General features: G+C 41.7%; 2 protein-coding genes across 8 annotated transcripts in view; one reads left to right on the forward strand and one right to left on the reverse strand.

The window, feature by feature from the left end:
• ANKRD37 (ankyrin repeat domain 37) overlaps positions 1-2,025 on the forward strand; it is a 4,377-nt gene extending 2,352 nt beyond the window's left edge. For 3 of the 7 annotated variants that reach the window (XR_011386314.1, XM_070068374.1, XM_002709330.5), the window contains exons 4-5: positions 256-459; positions 1,793-2,025. Coding sequence is in view for 5 of the 7 variants with exons in the window: in XM_070068374.1 (XP_069924475.1) it covers positions 256-459; positions 1,793-1,997 (409 nt within the window). In the remaining 2 variants the exon portion in view is untranslated. Of the gene's footprint in view, positions 1-255 lie in introns of all 7 variants that reach the window. The other 4 variants (XM_070068375.1, XM_070068376.1, XR_011386315.1 and 1 more) reach the window with 3 other exon arrangements.
• On the reverse strand, positions 974-24,492 carry UFSP2 (UFM1 specific peptidase 2). The gene is made up of 12 exons (XM_008250630.3): positions 24,355-24,492; positions 20,706-20,784; positions 15,944-16,127; positions 15,797-15,863; positions 13,361-13,518; positions 12,804-12,996; positions 10,540-10,686; positions 6,991-7,155; positions 6,687-6,811; positions 4,449-4,525; positions 3,484-3,608; positions 974-1,138 (listed from the first exon to the last, which is right to left on the reverse strand). The coding sequence occupies exons 1-12, from the start codon at positions 24,475-24,477 to the stop codon at positions 1,052-1,054; spliced, it is 1,530 nt and encodes a 509-aa protein (XP_008248852.2). The 5' UTR covers positions 24,478-24,492; the 3' UTR covers positions 974-1,051.
• Between the last annotated feature and the right edge of the window lie 58 nt (positions 24,493-24,550).

Consider the following 24,550-nt stretch of genomic DNA (forward strand, 5'->3'; position numbering starts at 1 on the left):
CTTCTCACTGACTACTTCTGAGTACTCATTCACTGTACTGAACACCAAATACTCTTGTGTTCACTCAAAAATGGAATTCCTACTCTGTTCTGGACTCTGCTAGCCACTGAGCATCCAACCATGAGAAAAAAGAAATTTACCTCTCCTGTTTGTCAACCAGCATTTGTATGCGTCTCAAATTCCTTTGTTAAAGATATCCAAAAAAACTAAACAATGGTGAATTTTCATTTAATTCAATTTTTGTTGTAATTCCAGTTTATGTAACAAAAATGGGCAAACAGCTGAAGATCTTGCTTGGTCATGTGGATTTCTGGAATGTGCCAAATTTCTTACAACAATTAAATCTATGCAGACAATAAAATCAAATGAACAACCCAACAAGGATCATTGTGTTCCAGTGCTCAGACAAAAACGAAGGTTTGGAAACGTGGAATGTACAAACGGGAAAAGGAAGTGTTGGTAAGTAACTGCTAACTGCAGCTTTCTTTCTCCTGACTCCTGCATTTAACATAGAATTTATTGTGCCATTTAAATTCTGACACTGTTACTGACGCTTAATACTAGTCACAGTGACTACTACAATTAGATTCTAGAGACCAAATATTGTCAGCAGGGTGGAAGTTTGGGGAGACAACCTTTTTTCTTTTTCCTTTAAAAAGCCTTTAATGTCAACATGTTTTTTAAAAACAGATGTCATGGTGGCTATGAAGTTTGAGGATGGCCTTCATTCGTGCCGGTCTACAAGCTGTGGCTTCTGGTTTACCATACACATCTCAACTCCATTTAAGGAGAAGGAAAACTTTCTCTTCCAAGTGAAGATAGCATTTAGGAATACATGTATTTACATGTCCATAATATTTTGTTGTGTATGCTTTGTCTTTTAAGTTATTAAAGGAATAAATAAATTCTCTGTAGTATTTATAGCCTTTGAAAAAACCTTAGTTTAAACCATCAAACTATACCCAGAATCTAATTTAATTTGAAATTAAGCTTATTCTTTATTAACAAATTTATAATACCACTTCACTCAGGCTTTGAGTCCCTGGGTATTTTAAATAATCTTTGGTCGCTGAGGAAGACATAAATTATAGTAAGCATCCTTGTTCCAAAAGTCTGGGCCCTTCCATCCACACCAGCCCTGGAATTGGGAGAAGGGAAAGGAAAACTTTTACAAAGTTAAAGACCACGTGATGGAAATCCTAAGTTGAGGCTGTATGAGCAAGAGTTGGAATAAGTCTCTGAATAGTTGTGTAATTCAAAGATTTTCATTCCTACTGAATATACAAACATAATTGGATCAATTCAAGGCAGATTTCTAAACCTTAAATTCTATCATATTTAACAACAGAAATAAAACCTTCCTTACAGTAACAGCTCCTGCAGATTCCACAGGTTACTGACAGTAAGAGGTTTGGTTTTACCAGGAGACAGTCTAACGGGCTCTCTTAGGTACAGCTGATGAAGCATGGCACTCACAAGTCAGAGCCTGCCCCAGGTCACATGCTACGTCTTCTTTTCCTTCCGGCTAACACCCATTTCACTTTGCACGCCTTAGGTCAGAAGCAATCCTTTTTCCCAGCAGACAAAATTTTTCTTTGTCTTTTTTCTTTCAAACAAAATCTCATTAGGAATATGAAAGTTTGTGAGATTTTTCTAGGGCCACTGCTTAATTTTCTTACGAAAATCTGAAAGGGCCAGCATTAAGGTGTAGTAGGTATAAAGCTGTCACCTGAGATGCTGGCATCCCATATGGGCACCAGTTCCAGTCCCAACTGCTTCACTTCCCATCCAGCTCTCTGTTATGGCCTGGGAAAGCAGCAGAAGATGGCCCAAGTCCTTGGGCCCCTGCACCCACGGGGGAAGCCCAGAAGAAGCTCCTGGCTTTGGACCGTCCAAGCTCCCGCTGCTGTGGCCATTTTGGGAGTGAACCAGCGGATGGAAGATCTCGTTCTCTCTCTCTCTCTCTCTCTTTCCCTCCCTGCTTTCCAAATAAATAAATAAATCTTTAAAAAAATCTGAAGAAAAGGCTGATGACTAGTGTGTGTTGTATCATCCTCAAATGAAATGTACTGGGGGACTGGCGCTGTGGCATAGCGGGTAAAGCCACCACCTGCAGTGCCGGCATCCCATATGGGCACCGGTTTGTGTCCTGGCTGCTCCACTTCCGATCCAGCTCTCTACTGTGGCCTGGGAAAGCAGTGGAAGATGGCCCAAGTCCTTGGGCCCCTGCACCTGCGTGGGAGACCAGGAAGAGGCTCCTGGTTCCTGGCTTCGGATCGGCGCAGCTCCGGCCCTTGCGGCTGGTTGGGGAGTGAACCAGCAGATGGAAGACACCTGTCTCCTTCTCTCTGTAACTCTGAATTTCAAATAAATATTAAAAAAAAAAAAATGCATTGGGAGGAGGCCAGCAAGGGACCCTTAAAATGCCACTGAATGAGAGGCAGTAGTGGTTGGCCAGATATCCTGGCAACCATTTAGTCATTCACACAGGTATGCCTTCTCTGAGAAACAGGATTGAAATTAAAAAAAAAATAAATGGCCAGACAGGGTGCCCAAATCAGAGTATCAGGGGCAGCATGCCTCTTCCCTTTGCAATGCTTGGTTGACAGCTTCTGCAAGGAAAACTGCAGGAAAGAGGGGGCAGGCAGAAGCAGAACTCTCCCGTGGCCTCCCACACTCCTAGGGTCAAGTGAGAGTCAGTGGCTCCACTGATGGCTCGGCCCTGGCTTCTTAGTGTTTCGGTGCCCTGACAGAGTAAGGAGGGGTGCTACCATTGCAAAGTTCTGCAGAACCAGAAGTAGCGAAGACAGAGACTACAATTCCCAATTCCCGGAGAAATTATCAGGGAAGATGCCTTGAGAAACCCTTACCTAGACAATCCCTTCTTCCTGAAGCCAGCCAGAAGGAATTAAGATTATTACCTGTATCACTCCTGCAATGAAAACAACTCAGGGGCTCCTTGTGTCTCAGATAAGATCTCCGGGTCTTGCTCCTCTGCATGCCTGGCTCACCAGGACTACCTTTCTTGCGTTAGCTCCTGTCTGCCCCTGCAGCCGCACCTCTTCTCGGTGCTGCCAGCACATTCAGCTACCTATAGACAGTTCTGCAAATAAGCCCTGCTCCCCCTCTTCCGCCGCCTCTGCAGCAGCCCTAAAAACCCACCTTACACACCATTTCTTTTTCCTTGAGAATTTAAAAGGACATTTTATTTGAAAGAGAAACAGACATCTCCCATCCTCTGCCTTGTTTCCCAAATGCCCACAATGGGTGGGGCTGGGCAAGGCCAAAGCCAGGAGCCCGGAACTAAATCTGGGTCTCCTGCTCAGAGAATGTGTTTCGACTGGCTTCTCCGCTGTTTTCAGCTAACGTCAGCCTCTCAGAGACCTTTCCGACAGGAAGGGCTCTTGGCACTGGTAACAGCCAGTTTGCTGGCCTTCATTCTAGGTTCTTTGCCTTGAGTCTAAATTTTAAACAGATACTTACCTTTTCCAAAATAACTTGCAAATCTTCAGCACCTGTATAATGTGGATCTAGAATCAGAAATTTTATCTGCCCTGTGACCTCATTCCATGCAACTCCTAGTATTGTGTGGGCCAGAACTCCTCCCCCTGCAGAAGAAAATAAACACAAAGAAGGCATAAAGGAATCTCAGTTGCTTATTCAATTTAAATTTTACAAGATTATTTTGCCCATTGATCCCAGACAGCATTAAAATTGGCTACTTACAACATGAAAAACCACAATGTCAAATACACTAAGACAAAATTCTAACTGTAGCCCATAAAAAATATCATGATACCTATATAATCATACCAAGTTTATACTCCACTACCACATCCATAGAACTAAGAGAAATTCAGGAAGGGCAAGAGAGGGCCCGCGTTCCCCCCTACAGAGCGGTGCCGCGCTGCGTGCTGCGTGCTGCGGTACCTCCAGCAGACGACCCTGCGGCTCTGCTCCGGGAAGCTCCAGGAATACGGACCTGCCGCTCCTGGAGCTCGTTCTGATTACCTGGAGGACACCAGCCTCAGCTTAGCTTCTGACCTCACAAGACAAATCTTGTCTTCACACAATCATGCAGCTTCAGATCAGCTAATCCTGTCTTCTTATTTTACAAATAAAGCCCAGAGAGCAAAAGTAAGGTGCCCACTGTCACACAGCCTGCCAAGTCAGTGACAGAGCCATCACGATGCTCAGGGAACGAGCTTCTTTTTAAATACTGTTCTCAGCTCTTTAAATGACTGAATACGATTATCATTTCTCTTCTTCACCTTTATTTCTTCTTCTTATAATCTTTTTAATAACTTTTCTGCCACCTTGGTATTTTATTTACTACTTAGAGAGGTGTAAAAGTTAATTTTAAAGTGACTTATACTAAATATTGATATCAATGATTCGTTTTGCGCTCTTCTCCACAGTAAGAGCCCAACATGTCCGAAACACCTTACCAATCATTACTGGAGTTCCTTCACTCTGGAAATGACTGGCCAGCTCCCGTCCTTGAGAGGCCATTTCTGAACCCTGGCTGGAAAGAAATCATTTTCCATCAGATGAACCAATTTTTAAAAAAATGTTATTTAAGTTATGCAAATTTCATGTATTTCATATATACAGATTTAGGAACACAGTGATACTTTACCCATGCTCCAACCTTTCCTCCTCCCTCTCACAGTCCCACTATTAATTCTTCTTCTTCTTCTTTTTTTTTTTTTTTTTTTTTTTTTTGACAGGCAGAGTTAGGGAGAGACAGAGAGAAAGGTCTTCCTTCTGTTGGTTCACCGCACAAATGGCTGCTACGGCCAGCACAATGCGCCGATCTGAAGCCAGGAGCCAGGTGCTTCCTCCTGGTCTCACATGTGGGTACAGGACCCAAACACTTGGGCCATCCTCCTCTGCACTCCCGGGCCACAGCAGAGAGCTGGACTGGAAGAGGAGCAACCGGGACAGAATCCGGCGCCCCAACCGGGACTAGAATCCGGGGTGCTGGCTCTGCAGGTGGAGGATTAGCCTAGTGAGCCGCAGCGCCAGCCATCCCACTATTAATTCTTACAAACGTCTATTTTCAGTTTACTTAATGATTATATAATTAACCCTATACTAATAATAATAGTAATAGAGTTTAACAAATAATATGAAGAAAAAAACACCGTTCCTCAACAGAAGAGACAAAGGCTGTAAACAATCATTAAATTTGAAAAATGTCCACTTCACTCCAATACATTACATTTCAGGTACTCTATTAGTTACCCTGGATCAAGGAAAACATGATCAGATGAACTACTTTCAATGTTAGGCTCATATAATAAACTTGAGGAGTCAGTGTTTTCCACCATTTTGTTTTCTTTTCTAGCTTGTTATAGAAAAAAACACTTAGGGAAGTGACTTAACGAACAGTTCAAAGCAACACAAACTTTTTAAGTACTTAAGGCCATTAAAATCCTAGGAAAGCAGTAAGAAAACCTTGATCTGCTGCTTTAAGAACTGTGTAACTAAGGTGCTGAATTTTTACCATGAGGTTGGAATTGGTTGAGCTGCACTAAGGGGGTTCTTATGGGTGGACTGAATTATCAGGACTTTTTTTTTTTTTTTTTTTTTTTTTTTTTTTGACAGATAGTTAGAGAGAGAGAGAGAGAGAGAGGGAGGGAGAAAGGCAGAAGGACGAGTTTTAAGTCCTGCGTTCTTGTGTCCTTGCTGTCGGACTTCTGAGTCTGTGTTTTCTCATGCTTACACTGGGAACAGTGAGACCCGTCCTATGGATAAGACAGAGGAGGGTTCCAGGACTAACGCACATGTCTGGGAAGCCAGTGTGGAAACTGCAAAAGGTTTTCAAGTACAATGTATTCCCTGTTAGGGAATATTTCAACACACTACACAACCTGTACTTTCAAGAAGAGAAGGGACATATTTTTGGAGGGAGGTGTCAGGTGGCACTAAAACTTCGCTCTTGCTTATAAAGGATGTATAAATAAGGTATTAATGTACCCAAGCTTTCACTTTTCAGCAGGTCTTCAGTACTTAACCTATCATTTGTAAGAACTGATTCCTACAGCCACTCCAAATTTCAATCATAAGATCAGACATATTTTAGTACTTGGATAATTATAGATAATGTTACTATAGGTATAAAAATGTATTTTAAAACTTAAGCTCATAATTTGGAGTAAGTTAGTTATGGTGATAGAAAATGGTGTTATTTATATTTTCTCATATTCTAATATTATAATCATGCTTAAACTGTTGGAAAAAATAAAATGAATAGATTGGACACAGTATTGGCTTATTAATATTTTGGGAAGAAAAAGTAGGAGGCAAACAAAAAGCTCCAGTCATGGATCAACATTTGATTCTCTCCTTTCAAGACTTTAAGACTTGAGCATTAAAAAAATGATTTTCTATAACCTTACTCAAAGTTAATATATTTCAAAGTTTTCCTCTTCTAGGCTAAAATTAGGCTTAGGCAATACAGGTGAAAATCAGAACATTTACTTATAAACAGAAAAGTTTGCTATAAAACCACCAAGAAAAATATTTAGTATTTTAAAAAATGAGATTTACAAAGCAACAAGGTAGTTGGAGCAAGAGAAAGGAGCAAAAATAAACGACAGCAAAAAGTAACAAGAAGTTTTTATTTTAATAAAAATGACAACTTATCACTTTAAATGATTAGTTTTTTGAAGTGTCCTTACCTGACAAACAGTATTTTTGAAGTTATCCCAATCAGTTGGTTTAGTACTAGCTGTACCTCAATAGATCCAATCCACTGTCGTGATCCAACAAATGTTGCTGGTTTGTCACCGGCATCAACTAGTGCCTTTATGTATTTAAAAAATAACAAAATCCATACACAAAACAGCTATTAAAAATTACATTTAGAGCATTTTCTCTGATTACTGCTATATCTCTTTCTTCAAAACAGAAATAAATCTGTACCACAAGGTAGTAAGTATTGATGGTATATCAGCTAGTCATTTAAAATGGGGTGCTCGGTACCTGCTGAATTTCCCGGTGTGTTGGAATGGACCTCTCTGTGTACCCCTGATGTTTGAACCAAGAGCAGATAGTCTGCAGTGAGCGATAAGCACAGCCCCAGCCATTGTCATCTATCCGATCCTGCATATAGTGATGATAACCATATATGCCCTGGACGACGTGAATCTATGCAAAAAGAACAGTAAAATACTTAGTTAGAAGCACATTGTCTATATCCACACCTGAGTCATGTCTAAGGTTCTCAGAGCTATAGTCTATACAGTTCATTATAAAAATGCCTCTACAGAACTGTGGTTCAACATTATATACGCATTGGTTTTATAAGAGTCCCAAGTCCTGTCTTTTTTTTTCTTTTTTTTTTTTGAGATTTATTTTGAAAGGCAGAGCCAGAGAGAGAAAGAGAAAGAGAGAGAGAGAGAGAGAGAGAGAGAAAAGGAGAGAGGGAGAGAGAGGTCTTCCATCTGCTGGTTCATTCCCCAAATGGCCACAATGGCTGGGGCTGGGCCAGGCTGAAGCCAGGAGCTTGAAGCTTTTTCCAGGTCTCGCATGTGGGTACAGGGGCCCAAGAATTTGGTTCATCTTCTACTGCTTTCTCAAGAACATTAGCAAGGAGCTGGATTGGAAGTAGAGCAGCTGGGACTCGAATTGGCATCCCATATGTGCTGCAGGCAGCAACGCGGCTCAACCCGCCATACCACAGCACCGGCTGGTCCCAAGTCTTCACCATGGGCCCAGCCACACCTGCCTTTTGGCGGCTCTCCAACTGCATTTCCTACACTTTTCTCTGTTGCTTCCTCTGCTTTAGGTTCAAATATACCAGGGGTCATCTGACCATAGAGTATTACAGTTCTCTCAGCCTAGAATACCCTTTACCCAAGTAATATCATGACTTGCACCCTTACCTCATTTAGGTCTTATTCAAGTTTTAGCAACAGGTCTTCCAACCTAACAATAGTATGCTCACTCTTATCACCCACCCTCTGCTTTGGCAGCCTGCTTTATTTTTTATTTTAAAGATGTATTTATTTGAATGACAGAATTACAAAGAGAGAGGCAGAGAGAGAGAGCCTCCATCTGCTGGTTCACTCTCCAAACAGCCGCAAGGCCCACAGCTGGGTGGGTCTGCAGTCAGGAGCTAGAAGCTTCTGCTTCTGCCACACGGATGAGAGGAGCCCCAGTACATGGGCCATCCTCCACTGCCTCCCCAGGCACAGTAGCAGGGAGCCAGATTGGAAGTGAAGCAGCCGGGGCTCAAACAGGCACTCATATGGGATGCCAGCATTGCAGGCAGCAGCTTAACTCACTGTGCCACAATGTTAACCTCTATTTTTTTTTCAAAGCACTTGAAATTTTTCTTATTACTTTAAAAATACCAGCTTACCCACATTAATATGTGAGCTCAATGAGAACATGCAGTGTGTCTTAATTCATTTATGAATGCAAGCTTCTACAACAGGTCCTTTTTATAGTTGACACACGTGTTAGCAACTGCTGCACAGGTGCATTTGAGATATATACAAGAATATTCACAGGAGGATTGTCTAGCAAAAAGTCTGGGAAAAATCATGCACAGGTATGATAAAGATAACTGAACTACAGTTACACAAACCACCATGGGTAAATATTAATATTTATAATATTGAGTGGAAAAGCAAGTTGTAGAAGACCACATATAGTATGATACAATTTTTGTAAAATTCCAAAAAAGGCAAAACTAAGACCTGAATTATTGAGGTAATACGTGCATGTGTGCTGAAACTAATTCTTAAGAAAGGAAAGGAATGATGAACACAAAACTCAGCATAATAGTTCCTCTTGGGACTATGCTGGGGAAACAGAAGAGTGATAAGGAGGGAACACATGTTCATATTGGGAATGTCCCAGGGTTTAAATTGGTAGGGCTCCCTGATATTCATCTCCTTACCATGCTTTAAAACTTCCATGGATATTATATGTGTATACCAAAGATTACAAAATAAATACTTACAAAATGCTTTTTGCATCTTTGTAATACAAACGAGAAACCTATTGTCAAAAATCATCATCATTCATTTAGCACCTTAAATATCCAGGTTCTTTGTAAGGAACTATTTTTTTTTTTTTTTTTTTTTTGACAGGCAGAGTTAGACAGTGAGAGGGAGACAGAGAGAAAGGTCTTCCTTTTTCATTGGTTCACCCCCTAAATGGCTGCTACGGTTGGCCCGCTGTGCCCATCCAAAGCCAGGAGCCAGGTGCTTCCTCTTGGTCTCCCATGCGGAGGCAGGGCACAAGAACTTGGGCCATCCTCCACTGCCTTCCTGGGCAACAGCAGAGAGCTGGACTGGAAGAGGAGCAACAGGGACTAGAATCTGGTGCCCATATGGGATGCTGGCGCCGCAGGCGGAGGATTAGCCAAGTGAGCCATGGCGCTGGCCCCTGTAAGGAACTATTAAGAATTTAAAATGCATATATTAAAAATGCTCCCTACTCTAGAGCTCTGAATAGTCTGAGAGAAAACAGTTATGTAATAATCAACCAAAAAGCCATCTAGAATTCTACTGTTTGAGACTCCTATTCTATGATTCTATGACTGTGACAAAGAAACACTTTCTTTTTTTTCTTAAAGATTCATTTTATGGGGCCAGTGCTGTGGTGTAATGAAAAAACTGCCACCTGCAGTGCTGGCATCCCATATGGGCACCAGTTCAAGAACCGGCTGCTCCACTTCTGATCTAGTCCCCTGCTAATGCACCTGGGAAAGCAGCAGAAGATGGCCCCCATGGGAGATCTAGAAGAGGCTTGGGGCTCCTGGTTCCTGGCTTTAGATAGGCACAGCTCCAGCTGTTGGGGCTATCTGGGGCTATTTGTTGTCTCTGTCTCTACCTCTCTCTGTAACTCTTCCTTTCAAATAAATAAATCTTTTAAAAAAGAGAAAATTATATCTCTGCTGCTTTTCTAGGCACATTAGCAGGGAACTGAATTGGAAGTGGAGCAGCTGGGACTCAAACAGGTGCCCATATGTAATGCTGGCGCTGCAGGCGGGGCTTTAACCCGCTCTGCCACAGCACTGGCCCCTCAAAGAAACATTTTTTTTTAAAAGATTTTATTTGAGAGGTAGAGTTACAGACAGTGAGAGGGAGAGACAGAGAGAAAGGTCTTCCTTCTGTTGGTTCACTCCCCAAATGGCCTTTCCCCACCCTCTGCCAATCCTCTTATTCAAGCTGTCTTTAAGGAGGTTGCATCCCTTCCAACTAGGGACACGATACACAGAAAATAAGCCTCTTATTAGATCCCTCCTATAGTGTGGTTTGGACAGACTATGCCCTTAATTAGCATGATTTCTCATGTGTTCAAAATGAAAAAAATGAGACAAACTTTAAATCAGAGATGGAGTTCAGTAAGAGAAATGTGGCATATACTGTCTATTTCTAATCTTTCTAGTCCACATGAATGACAGCTGGATGATAAATTAGATTATAGGAATAATACATATTATGAATCAATCTGTAACAGCTTCTACTAATGACATTAATGATCAACTGACTCACATAAATAATCAGTTAAACTCACCATACCAGTCTCTATGTTGGGTGGATTAAGGTACGTATGTGGATTCCTAATGTAACCATCTTTGTATGGTTCATCTGGAAAGTGGTAAGCATTAGACCTTTTGAAATAAGGTCTGTCATGAGGCAGATTGAAGAGATCATGTAACTCCTAAATTAAATTGAAATCAGTAAAGTTAATGATTTGGATTCCTAGTTAATAAACTTAAAAATAAATTATAAAATTAACTATACTTGGTTATAAAAGTCTTCAAACATACTTCTGAGTGAGCTCACTAAGGACAAAGATGTTGAAAAGTAAACTAAAACCAAATAAGATTTACTTTTGTCTATGCACGTGTATGGATACACACTGGAAGGAGACAGGGGCAGGCATTTGGTACAGTGGTTAATATGCCACTTAGGACACCCACAATCCCATACTGGAGCTCCTGGATTTGAGTCCCAGGTGAATGCACACCCTGGGAGGTAGCAGATGGTGGCTCACGAAGTTGGGGCCCTGCCATCCCTGAGACCCAGACTGAGGAACTGGAATTGAGTTCTCAGCTTTTAGCTTCTGCCTGGCCCTGGCTGTCATGGGCATTTAGGGAGTCAAACAGCAGATGGGAGATCTCTCTGTGTCTGTATCTTTGTCTTCCTGCCTTTCAAATAATAATTTTTAAAAAAGATTTATTTATTTATTTGAAAGGCAAGAGTTAGAGAGAGAGATCTTCCATCCACAGGTTCACTCACCAAATGGCCCCAATGGCAAGAGCTGGGCTGATCTGAAGCCAGGAGCCATGTGGGTGCAGGAGCCCAAGTACTCAGGCCATCTTCTGCTGCTTTTCCAGGCACATTAGCAGGGAGCTAGATCAGAAGTGGAGCAGCCAGGACTTTAACCACTGCCCATACGGACTGCTGGCACCGCAAGTAGTGGGTTTACCTGCTATGCCACAGTACCAGCCCCTCAAATAAATAAATTTTAAAAAGAAAAAAAAATAAATTGTAAGGGAACAAAGAAAAATAACAATGATAAAATTATATTATTTTGAAAACTCATGTCTACAGTGCTTAACAAATATAAGGGGTAGCAATTATGGAGTAGAAGTTGGTGGGATAAAACCAAGCCAACATGGCATGAAAATAAAAATGTAGGTGTCTAAAATGTGTTATTTTCCCAAACTGTATAAAAACATGTAATAGTTACTTTGAAAAGTCTGACACTTTCTTTGTCATACCCTCTATGTACTCTCGAGTTTGAATAGGTCTGCTCGTCTGGCTGCTGCCTCTGCAAATCAATACACTTCACACTGACTGAGAGGTACAGGGGGTTAGAGTGTGACACTGCTCCTGAGAAGATGTTTCAGGATATAACGGGCACAGGTGACAAGCAAAGCCCCAGGTCAGGTTTTCCCCAAAATTCCCTCAATAAAACCAAAATAACTCTACCTACAGTAGAGTATTAGCATAAATTTTAATCAGAATTAGCATAAATTTTAATTTCTCTTCCCTAATTGCAATCTTGTCTCCTTCACAAATCTGGAGGTAACCTAAGAGAAGAGAAATTTGTTAATATTCATCAGCTACTCAAGGCATGTAAGCATCTTTTCATCTCTGTATTTCATTATGGAAAAATGTAAGTATTTTGAGAATATATAAACCACACTGAGTATTTGAGTTAAAATGTTACAGCTAGTCTTAGGACATTTTTTTATGAATAATACTTAGGTTTTAAGCCTTTTATTTAGTGAGAGAGATGTATAGGAGAGTGAGGGCTCTGTCCAAGAGAGAGGGGCAAATCTGGATCCATACCGAGCACCAGGAGCCAGCCACTTGGAGTAGTGTGCAGGCCAGAAAGTGTGGGGCCGTTGGCTCTGCCCTGAAGGTGCAGGGCAGCAAGTGGATTCAGGGCAGTGAGGAAGAAGGCAAAGGGGTGGGCCCATCATGTCCCAGGCCTTTAATCTGCTTCCAAAGGGGAGTGGTTGATTAGCCTGATTGGCAGGTGGGAACATAGGTGTGGTCAGGCAGGGGCATGAGGTCACACAAGGGTGTGGTGAAGGCGTGGTCTTCCAGCTCACAAACTTAATCAATTTTATACTATATGACTGCCTACAACAATGAATAATATTTTTAAAAGAAGTTCCATGAGAACAGAAAGTAAATAATATGTAAAACTAATAGTCTACTCCCACACTTAAATTAAATCACAAAAGGATTTCTACTTGTTAGAAATACAAAATGAGTGGTAGTTATTATCTTTTTTTCTAAGAGTAAATGAACTGGCTTTACCTTTCTGTAGGCCTGCAGTTGACCATCTGGAATTCCTGAGGGATACGAAATTGTTACAAGATTTTTTTCCCCTGGTAATAAAAAGTGCAATGGTTCAGGGACCACAATTGAAGTTCCTTTCATATATTTCAAAATGCATTTTTCCATATCAGTTAGTTGATTAAGAATTTCATCAACTAGAAGTTTACGAACTCTGTAGGGAGAGATATACAAGTATGTTATAAGAAAGTTATAGCGGCTACTACAAATCACAGTGTGGAGCTAACACATCCCTGATACGGTAAAAACTTGATTGGATCAGGTTTGTTAACAAAAGTCTAAATCAAGCAATGTTTGCTTTGTGTGGATAAAGGGAAACCCTCTAAGTTTTTGCATGCTACGCTACCTTCCTTCAAATATTTAATTGCTAGAAGACTCTTGGGTTAATAACAAGAAACAAATCATAGTAAAAACAACCACCACCTGGATATGTCTACATGATATTTAAAAATGGGCTCTGATTTCTTTGGGGAAGGGTCCTCATTTATATGAGGCAGTAGTACTGTAAAAATACTTACTTCCCCCATGCTTCTTCTGGAGCAACAGATAAAACTGCATCGACAGGTAAAGTCATAGTAACATAGTGGTGTCCTCCGCTTTCCCTCTCGATGATGGGGGTTACAGCTGCCAGAGAGGTTGACATTTCCAGCATAAGATCTATATTTACTATTTGATGCTATATAGATAAACAGTAACAGTCAACTTGTAGTAAATTCAACACTAAAGGGTAACTAAAAGGACTTTAAAAGGATCACAAATAATGCTATATTATAGGAATTGTTTCAAAGCACAAATCTTATGTTCAGAGAAACTCCTTTCTGCTTCAAAATAATCTGGGGCAAGAGGGAAGAGTGAACAGGAAGTAAAGATGACAATAGATTGACAATATGTTAACAAATGTTAAATCTAAGTTAAAGTTCACTGGGGGTCTCTAAACCATTCTTACCACTTAATGCTTTTTTAAAAAATCAAATGAAAAATATTATAAAATAACCATATATCAAAGGAACTTTTAAACAGGTAACTATGTACCTTGAAATAAAAATGTAAAGTGCTACTAACAAATGTTAAACTCCATTTAGTGGGTTTGATTTTTAAGTAGCATGGGCTGTAATTCCAAAACTACTTCCTGTGTAGTGAAAACACTGAGGCTACTGCGAGTCAGGCTTCTCAATGGGAAGCTAGGAACTCCATGGGGTTGATGTTGCACTGGAGCTATCAATGTGATTTACACAAACAGGAATATATGTAATACTACAAGTGTATGTATGTGTAGATGTGGACTACAGGTGTATGTATGTGTGTGTGCTCTATGGAGTACGGACTCATTCCTGAGCTGGAGCAGGGAAAGGACATGTTATACCTGGGATATCTTACAGAAGAAAGCAGGAAGTGTTCAAAAATACAATGTCAATAGGACACTGGAGTCAGCTTGAATAGCATCTATTAGAGAAATCTTGGAAAATGTGAGCTTCAAAATAACAAATGATAGTAACAGATTATATCCCTTTGCATAAAATAAGCATCTATACTTTAATGCACCTAATCAACACAGAACTGGAAGAGCTCTTCCTCATGGTATAATGTCACCAAAAAAAATGTTGAAGGAAATGATAGACTTAGAAAAATCACCACTTTGGAACCACCAGATTAGTACTGGATTCTGGCAAAAATTACTGTTGGATGCTAAAAGCAGTGTTCTGATGAAAAATAAGATATATAGCTCCAGCTACTGGTAATCTTCAAATCATCTCCACCCCACAATTTTGTGCATTCCACATTTATAAACTTAACAGTCACCTGTATTTCTCACTAGTGTCTTAAACATGACCCAAAGTGACCCCATATCCCTCCTACCATCTTAATGCAAACAAGACACAGGTCATGCCATATCAAATTAATTTCCAAGTACAATTCATTCCCCTACATATCTCTTATATCCATTCCTTCTTCTCTATTGCCATGACCAGTGGTTGAGGTACACCTCTCCTGAAGAGGCCTCAGACCACCGTTTCAAATTCATGCTGACCCATTCCCCGTGACCAGCTTGGGAAAACACTAGTCATTAACTTCATAGAGTTTCCTGCCTTGAAGAACTAGCTCCACTTTTTATTTCCAACTTCTGGTAAAGTTTGTAGCATATGGTAGATACTCAATAAGATAGGTTCAAAATCAATAATCTCATAGAAGTTGGGAGTTGAATGGTGGTTACCAGGGGCTGAGAAGAGTACAGAGGAGAGAAGGATGGAGAAAGTTTGATTAACAGGTTATAGTTAGGCAAAAGGAGTTTTGGTGTTCAGTTGCACAGTTGGGTGACTGTAGATAACAATTATATTACATATACATATCATAAACACATATATTTTAAAATCTTTGTATATATAAAAATACAGGGATTTGAATGTATTCACCATAAGGAAATGATAAATGAGTAGATATGTTTACCTTGATTTGAACATTATGCAATGTATACATGTACCAAAACATCTCTTGGTCCCACAAAAATACATAATTGTTATGTATCAGTTAAAATGTTTTTTAAAAACTTGAGAGCCAAGAACAGTATAAATAAAAACAAATCATTTATTACATTTATTACCTTACACAGCATAATGGGTTACTTTGTCATGTTTTAGAATGGCTCTTTTTTATTTATTTTTAAATAATTTGTAAATATACTCAGGGAATTTTATTTTTTGTGGGAGCAAAAGGTCATTAAGAGAAAACCTTCAAAATGTGTATCATAATGGGATTAAAGCTTAGATCTACAAAACAGACATATGACCTTTGCCAAGTCATGTAATCTTTTTGGACCTCAATACAGAAGTGTAAAAATAAGAGGGTTAGTTTAAATTACCTCTTAGGATTTCACTCAGCTCCAAATACAAAGATTTCAAATTTTATCAATAGAAAAATACATACAATTTATCAATAAAGATAGTTGATTTCCTTACCATGTCTGATGACTTTTTTTCTTTCTTTCTCATGAATTTTCGTTTTGTATCTTCTTCCTGTTCAAGTCTAAATTTTCATACATCAAGAAGTTTATAATATGAAGTGCTATTTTGAAAATGTTTCTAGAAAACTTCACACATACTCACTGAATAAAGCGCATTATGTTCTTACAAGGTGAATCATCAGTCAGTTCTCCTGGAATGGTGTTGAAGTCGCTGTTAGGCCAAATATAAACCGAACTATGGCAGATTCTGAACACAAGTGCATTTGAAGAAAGCTTGGCTGACAGGTCACTTAGCACATGTTTTAGTGCCTTCTTGATAAAAATTTCTAAATTAAAAGAATATAAATGAAATTTAAGAAAAATCTTACACTTTGCAGCACGAATGCTTCCAAACATACACAAAACCAAGCATTATTACTAAAATTAACACTCGGGGCCTGCACTGTGGTGCAGTAGGTTAAGCATCCACCTATGGTGCTGGTATCCCATAGGGGCGCTGGTTCAAATCCTGGCTGCTCCACTTCCAGTCCAGCTTCCTGCTGATGGCCTGGGAAAGCGGTGGAGGATGGCTCAAGTGCTTGGGCCTCTGCACCCATGTGAGAGACCCAGATGAAGCTCCTGGCTCCTGGCTTCAGATCAGCCCTTGTGACTATTTGGGAAGTGAACCAGCAAATGGAAGACCTCTTCTCTCTCTAACTATGCCTCTCAAACAAATAAGTAAATCTTTAAAACAAAAAATAACTCTCAAATGCACATTTCCAATATTTAATAATTATAAGAAAATATTTTTTGTCTTTTTAAAAAACTGAGATATGGGGTAAGTGTTCGGTGGATCCATTAAGACAGAGCTTGGGACACCTGTGTGCCATATTGGAGTGACTGTGTTTGAGTTCTGGCTCTGGTCCCAATTCCTGCTCCCAGCTATAGGGAACCATGGAAGGCAGCAGTGATGGCTCAAGCAGCTGGGTCCCTGCCATCCACACAGGATACCTGGATTGAGTTCATGTTCCTGGCTTTCGCCCGATCTGGCTCTGGCTGTGGTGGGCATTTGGGGACTGAACCAATGGTTGAGAAATCTCTCCGTTTGTTTCTCTTTCACTTAAATAATAAATTTTAAAAATTGAGATAAATTCACAGACCCTAAAATCCTTTCTTTCAAAGTATACCACTCAGTGGCTTTTAGTGTATTCACAAAATTTTACAGCCATCACCATCTAATTCTAGAACATTTTTATCAACCCAGGATGAAAACCTACACTTCAAAGGGAGTCTTCAGAAAGTTCACAGAAAAATGAATGTTTAATCTTTTAATTCTATTTCTATAAACTTTTTGAAGCATCTTTGTATTATCAGTCACTCCTTCATTCAAGCTATATTTTCTACTGAAAATGTTATTTTCTTCATCTTCCTATTTGCAGTATGTCCCAAGGGCTGGTGGGAGTCCTGAGACAAAGGCTAAGTTTAAATTCTGTTTAATCCACATACTAACTACATAATCTTAATTTATGTAATCTCTCAGTCAGTTTCACTAGCAAAATGGAGATATCTCAGGGCTAGCATTGTGGCGCAGCAGTGTTAAGCTGCCACCTGTGATACCGGCATCCCATTTCAGAAACCTGGTTTGAGTCCTGGCTACTCCACTTCAGATCCAGCTTCCTGCTAATGCGCCTGCGAAGGCTGCAGAAGATGGTCTGAGCAGTTGGGCCTCTGCTTCCCATGTAGGAGACCAGGAAGGAATTCTAGGCTCCTGGCTTTGGCTTGGACCAGCCCTGGCTGTTGAAGCCATCTGGAGAGTGAACCAGCAGATCCAAGATCTCTTTTTCTGTCTCTCCTCTCTGTTACTTTGCCTTTCAAATACAAAAATAAATCACTTTTGAAACGTGGAGAATGTCAGAATAGTAACCATGGTAATCACTTATCTGCTGTTTGTCTCCATGGACTTACCTATCAGGGGCCTTTCATGCTTAACTCACTCACAGCCTTTTGTCTTTTGGCTTCTTTCACTCAGCACTGTGTCTTCAAGACTCATCTATGTTGGAGCATAAGTCAGTACCTCATTCTTTTTTATGGCACAGCAATATTCCATCATAGTATGTGGACAGTCATACGTTCATGTACGTCTGGGGTGTCTGCACTTGTTGGCTGTCACAGCATGATGCTGCTGTGAATATTTATGTACAGGTTTTGTGTGCATATGCGGTTCCAATGCTCTTCAATGTCCAGCTAGGAAAGGAATTGCTGGGTCAGACAGCAACTTCCTAAGTTTTTGAGAAGCTGCCAAACCGTTTTCCAAAGCAGCTGCATTTTATATTCCCACCAGCGATGTATGGGGATTCTAATACTTCCAGAATGCCACATTACTAAAAGCAATAAAACTATCGAATGAAATTTAAACTTCTTTGTATCTTTTTCTTTACAGACTAAGTCTTGAGTGTTTCTCTGGTATACCATCAAGCTGGTATTAGTTAGGATATATGCTTTAAGTCAGAGTTTACACAGAGAGACAAGGAGAGGCAGAGAGAGAAAGAGAGAGAGAGGGAGAGGTCTTCCATCCGTTGATTCACTCCCCCATTGGCTGCAATGGCCGGAGCTGCGCTGATCCGAAGCCAGGAGCTTCTTCTGGGTCTCTCATGAGGGTGCGGGGCCCAAGGACTTGGGCCATTTTCCACTGCTTTCCCAGGCCATAGCAGAGAGCTGGATCAGAAGTGGAGCAGCTGGGACTCAAACTTGTGCCCAAATGGGATGCTAGCGCTCAGGCCAGTGCATTAACCTGCTATGCCACAGTGCCAGCCCCAGGGTTTCCTTTTAATTAAATAGTATTTTTTGAATACACTGAAATACTTTAAAAATTCAAATATTTTTAATATTCAACATATTTGGGCCCGGCACCATGGCTTACTTGGCTAATCCTCTGCCTGCGGCGCCGGCATCCCATATGGGTGCCGGGTTCTAGTCCCAGCTGCCCCTCTTCCAGTCCATCTCTCTGCTGTGGCTCGGGAGTGCAGTGAAGGATGGCCCAAGTGCTTGGGCCCTGCATCCGTGTGGGAGACCAGAAGGAAGCACCTGGCTCCTGGCTTCGGATCAGCACAGCGCATTGGCCATAGCGGCCATTTGGGGGGGTGAACCAATGGAAGGAAGACCTTTCTCTCTGTCTCTCTCTCTCACTGTCTGTAACTACTTGTCAAATAAATAAATAAAAATATTTAAAAAAATATTCAACATATTCAACTGGGAAACATTTTCAAGGTTTCAAAGTCAAAATAGTGTAAGAAGACACATGCAAAGGAGAAAACAGGGCCAGTGTTGTGGTGCAGCAGGTTAAGCTGCTGCTTGGCATGCCAGCATTCCATATTGGAGTCCCTGCTACTCTGCTTCTGATCCAGCGTCCCTGCTAATTCGCCTGGGAAGGCAGAGGAAGATGGCCCAAGTGCTTGGGTCCCTCCCACTCATGTCGGAGACCTGGAGAGTTCTAGTCTCCTGGCTTCAGCCATCTCTTTCTTTCTTTGTTTCTCAGTCTCTTTCTGTTACTCTGCCTTTCAAATAAATAAATCTTTTTTTTTTTAAAGCTTCATTTATTTATTTCAAAGGCGGAGTTACAGAGAAGCAGAGAGAGAGAGAGAGAGAGAGAGAGAGAGATCGAGAGATCTCCCATCCACTGGCTCACTCCCCAGATGGCTGCAATGGCTGGAGCTCTGCCAATCCGAAGCCAGGAGCCAGGAACCAGGAGCCAGGAGCTTCTTCTGGGTCTCCCACACAGATGTAGAGGCCCAAGGACCTGGACCACCTTTTACTGCTTTCCAAGGCCATAGCAGAGAACTGGATCTGAAGAGGAGCAGCTGGGACTCGAACCAGCGACCATATGTGATGCTGGTACTGCAGGCAGCAGCTTGACCTGCTATTCCACAGCACCAGTCCCTCAAATAAATAAATCTTTAAAAAAGAAGACAATACAACATCTAGATACTCATTTTAACCTTATATACCTAAATCCTAAACCTATTTTTCCAGTGGTTAGATATTTATTTCACAATTGTGCTGATATCTTTTATTTATTTTTTTTACTTTTTTTTGTTGCTGATATTTTTTAAAAAAGATTTATTTAACTCACTGTGCCAGAATACCAGCCCCTCTTTATTTTTTTCCCCAAGACTTATTTATTTATTTTTTATTTGAAAGGTGAAGTGACAGAGAAAGAGAGAGAAAGGGAGAGGGAGAGATATCTTCCTTCTTCTGGTTCACTCCCCAAATGCCCACAACAGCTGGGGCTGTAGTATCTGCGAATTAATGGATTAAATGCTGCAATAGTTCACAGTATATACCACGTTCTGAAACGCAAGGCTTTATCCACACCAATCACATTTTAGGGCACTGATACACTTTTCTAGTAAGATCAGACAGCAGATGAGCTTGGTTTGGTCCTTGTAAAATGGTCCTCACCTTGACAGGACATCAGCTAAAAAGTGCTGATGCCTGGGTCTCCATCCCAGAAACTTTAGTTGGTCTGCTAGTAGGGATTCGAATATGCACCAAGATTGAGAATAATATTTTAGTTGAAGAGATGGGTTGGAGAGAGGGAGGGGGGAAAGAAGGGGAAAGAGGGAGAAAGAGAGAGAGAGAGTGAGAGAGAGCATTTCTATCTGCTGATTCACTACCCAAATGTCCAAAATGGCTGGGCCTGGGCAAGGCTGAAGCCAGAGCCACTAACTCAATCCATGTGTCCCATGTGGGTAGCAGGAACCTTATTGCTTCAGTTGTCACCACTGCCCCCAGGGTCTGTATAAACAGGGCACTGCAGTCAAGAGTTGTTGAGGTGGGAATCTCTCCGATTCATTTGCAAAATGGAGATTGAGAATATTTTATCATCAATTGTGTAATAAAAAGGGAGAATTCTCTGGAAGACATACCATTAGCAGTAGCTAGCTGAAAAGCTAGATCAAGTCCTCCTCTCACTCTGAAGAGTATATCCATAATTTCTGAGACAACCTAGAAGAAATAAAACCAAAATTCCCTTGTCAAACAGAGTAAATTAAAATATAACTGAATCTGGGGTAATATTTCATGAGTTCATTCCTTGTTTTATTGATATAAACGAGACAAAAATCCCCTAAATTCTGAAGCAGGAGTTAGCAATCTTTTTCAATGCTGAAATCCCTTGGGGTGTTTAAGATACTGATACTTGGGCTGCATTCCCAGAGATTCTGATTGGGGCTCTAACATGGGCCCAGGCACAGGGATATCTAAAAGCACCCTCCAGTCCCAGAAAGTGGTACTAAAGTAAACGGCTGACAGCCACTAACTAAGGGACATTAGAAACAGCTTTTTTATTTTATTTTATTTATTTATTTGGGAGGTAGAGTTACAGACAGAGAGAGGGAGAGACAGAGAGAGAGATCTTTCCTCCGTTGGTTCACTCCTCAGATTACTGCAACGGCTGGAGCTGCGCTGATCCGAAGCCAGGAGCCAGGAGCTTCTTCCGGGTCTCCGTGGGTGCAGGGGCCAAAGTCCTTGGGCCCCCTTCTACTGCTTTCCCGGGTCACAGCAGAGAGCTGGATTGGAAGAGGGGCAGCCGGGACTAGAACCAGTGCCCATATGGGATGCTAGCGCAGTAGGCAGAGAATTAACCTACTGCGCCACGGCGCCGGCCCCTAGAAACAGCATTTCTAAATAGTCCTGATGGTTTTATCAATGACATGAAAACACCCATGGTAGAGAACTAGTTTATGAATGTGACCAGAGCACTGAGCCTAATGACACCTGGTGGTCCAGGCAATGAGAGGAAACTGAGACACCAATGACATGGAAGCATGAACGACAAGAACCTTCCATGAATGTGGCAGTGAGAAAGAAAACCTTGTATTCACACCCTAGGCCGAGAGATTCTGTGGTTATAAATTTAGTCTAAGGAAATCAGCAAAACACACAAAGATTCAGGTATAAGAATGTTAACCTGGGACCGGCGCTGTGGCGCAGTGGTTAACGTCCTGGTCTGAAGCGCCGGCATCCCCTATGGGCGCTGGTTCGAGACCTGGCTGCTCCACTTTTGATCCTGCTCTCTGCTGTGGCCTGGGAAAGCAGCAGAAGATGGCCCAAGTCCTTGGGCCCCTGCACCCACATGGGAGACCCAGAAGCAGCTCCTGGTTCCTGGCTTCGGGTTGGCAAAGCTTCAGCCGTTGCAGCTATCTGGGGAGTGAACCATTGGATGGAAGACCTCTCTCTCTCTCTCTCTCTCTCTCTCTCTCTCTCTCTGCCTCTCCTCTCTCTGTGTAACTCTGACTTTCAAATAAATAAATCCTTAAAAGAAAAAGAAAAGAATCTTAACCTAAATGCCAACTAAGATTGGTTAAGTAATCATGGATATCATACAGCTATGAAAAAAATCATGTTTTAATTGAAAATTGAATACCACAGGGCAATATTTGCAACTAAAGGGGAAAAAAAAGCACTTGTGAAATGGAATGGATCCTTACTTGAGTCCATATGCTCAGTTTTAAGTAGTTGGTGATATATGACAAATGATGTACATTGTTTTGCAGGTGTGTGTATTGGGTGGGGGAAGGAAGACTGGGAGGGGACAGGAAGGAGAGGACAGAAAGATATTTAGCGAGAGAAATTTCAAAGATTACATCACATCTTCAAAATATGTCCCAAACAGCACACAGCACAGTAAGAATTATATTTTGAAATACTTGCTAAGTAAGTACTAAAACCCACTGAGTTCTTACAATGTGAACTGTGCTAGATGATGGACATATGTTAACTCTGATCCTCAAAAGATCAAGAAGTAGATATAGTTATACATTTTCTCATTTTCAAGTCTTTTACCATGTTTCTTTAGGAGTGATGGCTTTTACTTATTCCACAAAATGCAAACTATTGAAAAGTTATATTGTTTCCCAAGTCTAGTTTTAGAAATGTATTATAAGAAATCAGTCAGGAAAAACTTATAAGAAAGTTCAGGAAAAACTTAGCTTCAGTGTTGTCCCTTTACCCTTCTGTTGTCCACCATACAAATAAAATCAAAATAAAATAAAAAGGAAACAATTTAAATAGCTATCAATAAGTTAAATGAGTATCAAGCAAAATAGTTTATGCCCAGCTGAAAAAACATATTTAGATATTGAAGATAAAAGGAAAAGTGAGAGCAATTTAGTTCTGTTACTTACTGTATGATTTTGTGTAATTGCATTAATCATGGTTTTTCTTCTGTCAAGTGGAAAAAATATGTGACTTACCAGGATTTTGTCGATTCCCAAGATCATGTGTGAAAGCACTAGGGAGGCTGGGTAAAGCCATGACTTGGCAACGCCAGCATCCCATTTGGGTGCCAGTTCATATTGTGGCTGCTGCACTTCTGATCCAGCTCCCTGCTAATGGCCTGGGAAACAGTGAAGACAGCCCGTGCTTGGGCCCGTGCATCCACATGGGAGACCAGGATGAAGTTCCTGGCTCCTGGCTTCCCTGGCTCAGCCCTGGCCTTTGCAGCCATTTGGGGAGTGAACCAACAGATGGAAGATCTTTCTCTCTCTGTCTTCCCCCCTCAACCCCGGTAACTCTTTGAAATAAATAAACCTTTAATAAAAAAAAAAAAAAAAGAAAGAAAGAAAGAAAAGCAAGCACTAGAATCTCCCTACATCTCTGAACTGAGATCCTCTCTGAAGAAGTAATATTTAAGCAAGGAGCTGAAGGCTAACTCGGTTTAAATATCAACAATCCCAAAACAAAGATGGTGGTGGGCGGGTGAAGGTGGGAGAATCCATTCCAAGGAGCGCAGACACCCTGGTGAAGGTCTGCTTAAGAGTACTTAAGCGACCATTCCAGAGAGTTCCGGTAGTGGCAAGTATGGTCAACATTTAGCAGTAGAACGCACAGATTTGGTTATCGCTGGGCTGTTCAGGAGTTGAGGAGAGGGAGAGGTCAAGGGCTATGGCCAGGTGTTTAGCAGGCACAGTGGACAGCGGTGCCGTTTGCAGAAACGGGGAATCCTGGAGGAAAGGCAGGCGTGGGGCGAGGGCACTGTCAGTTTTGCACTTGCTGACTGTGAAATGCCGGCTGTCCAAGCGGAGGCGCAGTCAGCAGCTGCGGGGAACTGAAGACCCAAAGAAAGGCCTAAGCCGGAGATGCAAATCTGGGCGGAGGTATAGGATACAAAGTGTCCCTAGGAAGACCGACAACCAGCACCGGGGCTGGAGAACTGGGCAGAGTGACGAAACAGGCGGCGCACCAGGAGCGTGTGACGTCACGGAGGCTTATGGATAGCACATTTGAACAAAGTTACACCCGTTTCCCAGATTAAATGCTTCTGCAAAGCCTCCCACAGCGCCGAGTAAAGAATCAGTCTGGAAACAAGCAGGAGGGGCGGGGAGCGAGTGATTATAGCGGGCGGCTTCCCTGCCACCCTACAGGGCATTAAGGCCGAGGGCCGTATCGGAGTTCGCAGCTGCAGCCAGGACGCCGGCGGGACAGGCTTTTTTCAGGGGCTCGGGAGCTGTACACAGGGCACCTGCCTCAGTCGGAGGGGAAACGCGAGGGTCGGGGAAGAGCGGCGATACTTACCACGTCCGCGACGTGGCAGTAACACACTCGTTGACCCCCGTCCGCGAACTCCGGAGCCAGACCGGAAGTAGCGTCATCCCCCCGGGGGCGAGGCTTGGGAGGAAAGACTACGCCTCCCAACATGCCCGGCAGCACTGCGTCACGGAGTGTACCACGCCACAACTTCTGGCCGAAGGCAGGAAAGGCGGGAAGCACA

The sequence above is a fragment of the Oryctolagus cuniculus genome, chromosome 2, assembly GCF_964237555.1.
Source record: "Oryctolagus cuniculus chromosome 2, mOryCun1.1, whole genome shotgun sequence".
Classification (NCBI taxonomy): Eukaryota; Metazoa; Chordata; class Mammalia; order Lagomorpha; family Leporidae; genus Oryctolagus; species Oryctolagus cuniculus.

Excerpts from the sequence above, each read along its gene's own strand:
- UFSP2 (XM_008250630.3), bottom strand. The coding sequence starts at position 24,477 with ATGTTGGGAGGCGTAGTCTTTCCTCCCAAGCCTCGCCCCCGGGGGGAT. Across the intron at positions 6,812-6,990 it reads CACACCGGGAAATTCAGCAG|GCACTAGTTGATGCCGGTGA; the intron begins GTACCGAGCACC and ends AAATACATAAAG. Across the intron at positions 1,139-3,483 it reads TGCAAGTTATTTTGGAAAAG|GGCTGGTGTGGATGGAAGGG; the intron begins GTAAGTATCTGT and ends TCCCAATTCCAG.